This window comes from Stegastes partitus, unplaced genomic scaffold, assembly GCF_000690725.1.
Source record: "Stegastes partitus isolate 25-593 unplaced genomic scaffold, Stegastes_partitus-1.0.2 Scaffold253, whole genome shotgun sequence".
In the NCBI taxonomy this organism is placed as follows: domain Eukaryota; kingdom Metazoa; phylum Chordata; class Actinopteri; family Pomacentridae; genus Stegastes; species Stegastes partitus.
The window spans coordinates 261,688-270,850 of NW_007577984.1; the positions used below are offsets into that span (position 1 = coordinate 261,688).

A 9,163-nucleotide genomic window follows, 5' to 3' on the forward strand; every position below is an offset into this window, starting at 1 on the left:
TGTAATATTCTGCTCAATGAAATTGTAGAATATTATGACAGTACAAAATAGTCCTGTGTTTTTGTTTGTTTGTTTTTATCAGAATATATACAGATAAACTTTATACACTGTGAGCCATGGGGAGAGCTATCCATTAATCTGAATTTTAAAAAAAAGATTTATTTTGTAATATGTGAACATGTATGAGTAGGACTTTTGAGGGGAGAAGGCCCTCATTACGTCAATGACTTTTAAAACTTTAGCCTTGCTAATGTTAGATGTTTGGTAAATTATGCACACAATTATCTAATACAGCAACATACTAGCTAAAAAAACCCCAAAACAGTAAAATAATGTATTATTATATGTGTAAAAGACTATCTGTCTTCATATTAAGCTAACAGTGTTACACTGTATTTGTTTGCTGTAGCACCAGGTAGCTAGCTTAATTTGTTTTTACGTCCCAGTTAATTTTGACATTTTATAAATCCCTAAATTATAGATTAATTGACAATGATCAAACAGTTTAACAAAAACCTACATGCGTTAGCTTACCTTTAAGTTGCGGTTAAAGTCAAACCAACTTTAAAATGTGAGAATACACAGTTTATCTTATTCATCCTCTGGGTGTGGGGGAAGATGTCACATTTAGTTTTAAAATAGCAAAGTTGTAGTCTGTTATGATTTCCTTTTAATTTTAATTTGTTCACTTAAGCATGCTTACAGTTTACATATAAGTTTACATTAAAAAATACAAAAATACATTTTAAAAGAACAAAAGACGTAAAGGGGGAGTCTCCCCCCAGTTGACCCTTTTTATACTTCATTTTACTTGGTAATTAAGCTCTACTTTTACGTACATACTACTGCTACTAAAAATAATGATGATGATGATAATCTTTCCCAGCTAAATGATCTTTCTTCTAAATGTGTTCTGAGAAAGTCCTGCATAGTTCTGGTAATGTTTCACAGGAAACATATATATGTACATACATACATATATAATTCCTAGAATGTCCTTCTTTAAAGCAGGATAAAGTTCTCTTAAAACATTCTAAACATGCTGCTGGACGTTGCATTCAGAACGTTCTCCCTTTGTTGTCATGTAACATTGTGATTTATGGAAGAATGTTCCATTATGCGTTACCTCAACATCTCAAAGCAATCCTCTTTGTGTTCAGAACTTTAGTTTTCCAATTTCCTATTCCATTAATCTTGACACAACCCCTTACATCTTATCTTGTGACCTTCTGGAGAGGCCAGAACTCCAAGTTGGAAACAGAAATAAACAACTCGAGTGGACATAAAAGAGTTGAAACAGTGAGATGCTGCCTGATGCATCAGTATTACCACCCATGTAATGTCATATCAGTCCCAGCAGCTGCTTGTGTTCACACCGTGTACTTTCACTGATGCTTTAACTACATATTACTGTTTCAGAAATTTTACTTCAGTCTGATTTTGAATGCAGAAATCTTAGAGTATTTTTAAATTAACGCACTGGCACATTTACCTAAATAAAGTTCTTCTTTCACCACTGGTTTTGGAAAGTTAGATGTCAGGTGTTGTGCTCAATTATAAACCAGTATTTGAGGGATTTAGAATATTGCAGCTTTGGCTGTCTCTCAATGATAATAGCGGTATTGCTGAGGAGGAGCAGGGAAAGCATCTTATTTTTGTTGACTAATGTCCTTCTCAGGTGCTCGCACAAGTGTTGATTTAGGGATTAAGTAAAAGTACAGTGGAAACATGTACTTAATTGGAACACTATATAAGGCAGGTCCATCGTCTGTCACTGTTCACTCGCTTTTAGAATATGGGAAAAAAACAAAGTCACATCTGTTCAGGTAAGCTGGGAAAGGCTTTTTTACTTCATATGCAAAAATAACTACAATCTTTAAAAAATTAAGTTTGTATAAAGAATGCTGTTTTTTAAAAAAGTTTTTTCTCTGTGAAAACAAATTAGGGAAGCGTCACAGTAAGGGAGATGAATTCTTTAATTCTACTTTAAACCTGGAGCAACGGGGTCAAGTCCTTGTCGTGATCCATTACTATTGAATAATTCTCATTCTAAATAAAATACAGGCACTTTGACATTTTCATTTTAAGTCTAGTCACATTTGATTCAGATTTTAGTCATTGAAGAGTAGAATACATGCAGTGCTGCTTGTACAAATTAGATTTTTTTTTCACAAAAAAGATTAAGTGTCAAACACACTTTAGTTTTTTAAAAAACATATATTCATCTTTTGTTACACTAGGCAGTTGTGGCTTCTTTTCTATGCAGTTTACAAAGTAGAGAACACATTTATGAGTAGAAGTGCTGAAAGGTTTGTTGATTGATGCTGCAGTTTGGGTCAGGGAACTCCATCTTTTTGTCAAGCAGTATGCATCTATTAGAATTAAATAGCTTTGATACATTCAGCTCAGACAGAACAATCAGCTTCTCTCTCTGATGATTTAACCTGCAGCTCATATGGGTAAGAATGAATAAAAGGATGCTGCAAAAAGATCCAGTCTAAGTGTACAAAAACAGTAGTTTCACAATATTTCTCCTAGTGAAGAGTAATTTATAGACACCTCTGTAAAGTATGTGTTTAAAGTAGGTATCATAAAAATGTGTGACTCCACTGTGATGCTCTGGTCTTTGTAGTCCAGCAGGCCAGCTTTCTGCTGAGGGCAGCTCTGCTCTCCGTCCTGCTGTGCGGCCCGCCACATGTGCTGTCGGACTCAGACGAGGCGGTCCTGACCGAGTGGGAGATCTGGAAAAGCAGCCACGGCATAAGCTATGATGAATCAGTGAGACTTACTGCACATCTACGAGTGTCAGTGATAATTACACATGTGCTCTGATTTGCTTGACTTTTTCTTTTTTCTGTTTTAATTCAGGATGACATGCACAGGAGGGCCATCTGGGAGGAGAACAAGCGACTGATTGAAAACAACAATCAAGGGTTTTTTATGGGGATGAGGCCGTTCTCTATGGCCATGAATAAATATGGCGATCTGGTAAGTCATATTGAGACATGCTTTATTGAAGCTGTGTGGTAACATTTTGTTTTGAGCATAATATGTTAAGAAATGAACTTTAAAGGAAATTGTAGGTAGACTTTGTTTCTGTTGAGTTGACTTGTGATCCATATTGATATGTGCCAGTAAACCATTCTAGATTATGGTTATCAGACTGCTGCTAATTTGCACTACAGCAGCATTTTTTGACAGGGCAGCACAAATGGTCAAAACACCCTATCTTGGGACAGGCTAGCTGTTCCCCCTGTTTCCAGTCTTTGTGCTAAGCTAGGCTAAGGCTATTTAACACACTGACATGAGATCAGTATTAATCTCCTCAAGGCAAATGGACTTCTTGTTTTGCTCTTTAAGATATTTCACCTCTTACCCAAGAGACTTCTTCAGTTCTACTGACTAATGGGCCCCAGGTATGCCAAATCACATCGTAACCAAACTACATGGTTAATTGCCCCTTAATAAACCAACAGTCACATGCCTCTAGATGTGAATAGTTGTGAAACTGCCTGGACAGGACTCTCAAGAGTGCATTATAAGTACCTGATAAATGGTGCCATAGACCACTCCTCTGTAGACTCAGAACCTTTAACACCCAGAGTTATGTAACCTTGGGGGTGTTAATGTGTCATTAGCTATGCAATCTGGGGGTGACATCTTCAAACATACCTGTTGACTCCCCGTCAATTATATAGTGCGAAAGAATTGTCTTGGTTAAGAAGAAAATATCTTCAAGAACAAAACGATTGCCTTCTACTGAAGCTCTTAGAACGATCATGACCCATATGAGAATCTACACAAACTATTCATGAACCTCCTGGCAAGAAAGCAAATAGGTTAGTTTCCCAAAATGTAGAAATGTGACTTTTACATTTTAACAATATGATGAATTATTTGAAAACAATCTTTGTGTATTCTATATGTAGACAAAACAAGAATACCAGGTTTTGCAAGGTGCCAATATAAACGCCCGGCACGTAAGGAGAGGAAGGGAAGTCTCGGCCTGGAGGCTGCGCAACAATGCAAAGAAGTTTGATTCCTGGTTTGTCGACTATAGGAAAATGGGTTACGTCACTGAGGTTAAAGATCAGGTAAGACATTCCTGAAGTCAGTTGAATGGGATTTGTTCAAGCTGAATCACAGTCACATCTGTATTTTGGATGTTCCTTTCAGGGTTACTGTGGCTCATGCTGGGCCTTCAGCACTACAGGAGCTATAGAGGGACAAATATACAAGAAGACCGGTCAGCTTGTATCCCTGAGTGAGCAAAACCTAGTGGACTGCTCCAAACCTTACGGTACCTACGGCTGCAGTGGTGCCTGGATGGCCAACGCCTACGACTATGTGGTGAACAACGGCCTGCAGTCGACAAACACCTACCCGTACACCTCAGCGGTGAGGCTCAACCTGCTGGCTCAGCGTCCATCCCAGCACTAAATGATTCTGTGTCCAGCCTGCTGTTAACATTTATCTCTTTCAACAGGACACCCAGCCCTGTTACTATGACAGCAGACTTGCAGTTGCTCATATCAAAGACTACAGGTTCATACCCAAAGGAGATGAGCAGGCTCTGGCCGACGCTGTGGCAACTATAGGACCCATCACAGTAGCCATTGATGCAGATCATTCAAGCTTTATGTTCTACAGCTCAGGTTAACTTTCCTTAAATTTAAGAATGAATACATTGAACACTACCTGCTCAGCACCGAACAACAGACAATCAGTGTTAGCAGCTAGCTGGTGAACATAGTGGAGCATTTAGCAGGTAAAGCGGTGGCGTTAAAGGAGTCCAAGTTAATGCCAAGGGTGCTCCTCATCTGCTGGAAGTCTTTGCTAAAAAGTTTCCTATATTGACCCCATTCAATGAAAATGTCCATAGAGTTGTTTTTTTTGTTTTGTTTTTTTTTACATACAAGGAGGCATGTCATGAGAAAAATGAGCAGTCAGCGTCATGGTTGAGCATTTCCACCTTGAAGCTGCAGGGTATGGATGGCAATCTAAAAAACTCAGATTCAGACTTCTGGGGTTTCATACATTAAACCCCCCAAAGAATCCCCATTAACTTGCAGGGTGGAGCTTTCTGTATCATTCTTCTTCATCAAAATTGGTTTCCAGTTTGAACACGTATGGCTGAATGACTCTAATATTTCAGCTTGCCATTATGTAGTGTACAGTAGCTTTATAGAGTTGGAGCAGAGTCATAGGTGAGCTGGTGTGCTCAGTTGCAGCAACATCTAAACCATTTTAAGGCGGGAGGGGATTATTTTCACAGGAAAACATCAAAATATATATAATGTTGACACATAGAAATCATTTTTTTTTAAATGGCTGAATCAATGACAGGACTTGAATCAAAGACTTTGAGGTGATAATATGTCGGTGTTGTGTTTTTAGTTTTATCCCATGTAAGCTAAATATGTTAATGCAGGTTTCAATTTTCTTTACAGGAATATACGACGAGCCCAACTGTAACCCAAATAACCTGAGTCATGCAGTACTGCTGGTTGGCTATGGTTCAGACGATGGCCAAGACTACTGGATCATCAAAAACAGGTCTGTTCAACTCTGTGCATAAAGAACAACATCACATTTACAATCACTGCATTTCCTACTCAATGTGAATTCCTGCTTTTCTCTTCTTTTTCTTTAGCTGGGGATCCAGCTGGGGTGAAGGCGGCTATATGAGACTGGTCCGGGATGGCAGAAACGCTTGTGGTATTGCCAGTTATGCCTTGTACCCCACTCTGTGATAATGACACAGTGCTGCAGAGTTGAGTGTTAATGCACTTCGTCCGCACTGAATCTCCAGAAAATATTAGTCTGTGCTCATGCAAGTCATCTTCGTACTCCTATCATGTGTATTCTCTGAACATTTCTGACAGTGTAACTAAATGGACACAAATTCTCATCAACCTTTTACAGTGAAAACATGGCTTCTCTCAGGGATGTAGAACACACACAAGCCTGGATGGCTCAATGTTCACTGACATTAGCCATCTAAAAGTTTTATTGGTTGGTCAAACTTTCAACAGATGAATAAGTGCAGCTTAAAAAAGTATGTAACTTCAGAATTTGACATTCATGGTCCCAGTAGTGCAACAACAATATATAGACTATTACACAGCACATCTGACCATGCAGTAATTCATTTGCTACACTATATGTAGGCAACAATGAACTGCCACAGGGGACTGTTACAATCAGAAAGGTGGTCATTTGAAGGGTTCTACTAGATGTTTACTGTCAACAACGGCAGCAGTACATTGGCCAATGGATACAGTCTATAAGTAATGTTCACATATGTGTCCAAACATTCCCAAACTCAGTTAGTGAAATGATGTTCCCTCAGGCTACCCACTTCTCTACCACATTGCAGTTTCTGGCGGGTCCACAATGTCTGACAGATGTTTGGGTTTCCAGCCATGTTGATTTTGTACCAAATACAATAAATCAGTCGCTCTGCATTTGGATACTGATTAACGGAATAACAGTTTTATTTGTAATTCACATGTTATAGTGCGAGACTGCAAAATATTGGTCTTTTTTTTTTTTTTATTGCTGTAGCACTTGTATTAATAAGAAATTACATATAGTGTATGGGAGGGATGAAGGGTAGGGGAAGTTAGTGGTTGGGGTGTTATCTTGATCTGTTAGATATGGAAAAAATAAAGTGATTCTTTGAATTGTCAATGCAAATAATTCTTTTACACTTGACTTTTTTTTGTATCGGAGATTTTTGATGGTTTTATTAATTAGCTATAATAAACTATTTTCCATCAGCTGATTTAAATATGTGTGTTGCCTCTTTTACACTTTGTCTGAATGAACATAATTCACACATTGTCGTTACTGCAGGCTCAAATGCATCTTAAAGAGCTCAACCACACCTCACTGAACTTTGAGCCAAACTGTAGGTTTGCACTCATTTACACTCACTGTCACTTCGAATACAGTACAACTTTGTGGTACAAAAAGCTCCAAGGTTCACCTGCTCCAGAGGTTTTACTAAGCAGGAGGAAGAGGAGGAGTAGCACTCTGGGAGGGAAGTTTTTTTTTTTTTTCCACTGCAAGACTCACATGGATCACTGAGAAGCTTAAAATGCAGTGGAATACATCTTTGCTTTGCAGAGCAGCCTCTTTGTTTTTGCTCTGCTTTGCTCCGATTTGTTGCTCCGCTCAGAAGCATTCAAAGTTTGGGAAAGACAGACACGGTGAGAGAAGCCACAGCACGATAAAGTTCTGTGATCCTTCCTTCAGCAACCAGACAGCAGGTGGTGTCGCTCAGGTAATTCAGCTATTTGTTGGCTTTTGTGGGATTACAATGCATGCTGCGATGTGAAACAAAGTCAAAAAGTCAGTTTGTGTTCTGCTATTAAATCTTCAGAGAAAGTCACAGTAAATATCACGCATGTGCGTTTTATTATGGGCCAATCTAAGACACCTCCACCACGCTACATAATGACCTTGTGTGTGTCCATTTTCCGACACACACACGTGCACCTCAGCACGTCACACCCTGGTTTACAACTGGAACCAGTGAAAGAATTCTATTTTCTTTGTGCCAACATATCTGTGTGTACACAGGATTAAATTTCCACGTTCTTCCGGTGTGATTACTCTGTGATAACACATTAACTCTAACCAGGTCAGGCAGCGTTGGAGTGTTTGCTCGTGTTAATTGTCCCACATTTGACTGTTCAGCTCTCTGTGTTCAAACAGAAGTGCAGCTCTGGCTTCTACAGAGAGTGGACCGGACCGAACAGGGGTCAGTGTGTACCATGTAGCTGCAACGGACTCTCCAAAGAGTGTGACGAACGTACAGGGAACTGTGTGGTTGGTTCTCACACACACATACACACATACATACACACCTACACTTACACACACACCCACACACACACACAACGATAGCACTGGGCCAGCTGTTAATTTGTACCAGACATCAGTGCGGTGTCCATATTGCCTAACCTGATGGAAATCATGTTGCCTTTGTTGTGTTTGATCTAACTGATCTCCAGAAATGTCAGTTCAACACGACTGGGGACCACTGTGAGCGCTGTAAAGAGGGTTACTATGGAAACGCAACCAAGAGGACCTGCCGTGCCTGTCCATGTCCCTTCACGCAAAACAAGTCAGTGTGTGGTGATGACTTACTGTGAGTTTTAGCTCATTAAACTTTTGATTTTGCATGAGAATAAAAGTTTTCTTTGCTCTTTTTTTGTTAAAGTTTTGCACTGGCCTGTATGGACGTGGGCTCAGGAGTCATTGAGTGTTTGTGTAGACGTGGCTACAGTGGAGCCAGATGTGAGAGGTGGGACACACAAACACCTGCAGTATTTACTTGTGCTTTTCAAAATAACCTCTTCATGGGCTTGAGAAGGTCTCAGTACACTCAAGACTGTCATTTACATCTTCATGAGCGCAGCAAAAAGTTGGGCCCAAATCCCAACAGCTCTTTTCCTCTCATGTTTATTTTACCTAAGATGTGCTTATGGCTATTATGGGAATCCACTGGTACATGGAGGCAGCTGCAAGCCCTGCAACTGCAAGAGCAGCAACTCAAACATTTGTGATGCTCTGACTGGACGTGAGTATACTTTTGTCACAAATACAGACTAAAGTTGAATAGAAGTGGCTTTCAATTAAATACAGTCTTGGCCATCGGTCTTATAAAGACCCTCGCTGGTAAAAATCAAGTTTTTAATGTTGCTAAAATGTGTATATGTTGTTTTTGTATATGGTGGAAGACACATCATGAGTGTAAAAGGCAGTCAAGGCCAGGGCTGAGCACTTCTACCTTGAAATGCTAGTTTCCGAATCTAATTTCAAACATAACAAACCTTGGAAACCAATTCTGTCAGCTTGCACTGTGGGGGTTTTTGTATCAATATCAGTCTTCAGAATCAATTTCTGGGTCAAACGTTGCTAGAATGTGTAATTGTGTAGTGTAGAGTAATTTAACAGTGTTTGAGCAGAGTTATGGGTGAGCTGGTGTGCTCGAGCTACAGTGAGTGGGGAAGGGGTGGGTGGAGAAAGAGGCAGGTGCTTTGTACATCTGCATATACGAAAGGAAGCAAAAGCGCAGAGTTACATCTAAACCATTATAAGGCAGGAAGGAATTATTTTCATAGGAAGAGGCACAGTGGTGAGTTTTTATGGG

The 9,163-nt window shown here is 39.6% G+C and overlaps 1 protein-coding gene across 1 annotated transcript; it reads left to right on the plus strand.

The window, feature by feature from the left end:
• Positions 1-1,795: 1,795 nt before the first annotated feature.
• Positions 1,796-5,753, plus strand: cts12 (cathepsin 12). Its single transcript, XM_008281969.1, has 8 exons — positions 1,796-1,826; positions 2,633-2,778; positions 2,869-2,988; positions 3,930-4,094; positions 4,177-4,398; positions 4,487-4,655; positions 5,451-5,556; positions 5,654-5,753. The coding sequence occupies exons 1-8, from the start codon at positions 1,796-1,798 to the stop codon at positions 5,751-5,753; spliced, it is 1,059 nt and encodes a 352-aa protein (XP_008280191.1).
• The last annotated feature ends 3,410 nt before the right edge of the window (positions 5,754-9,163 follow it).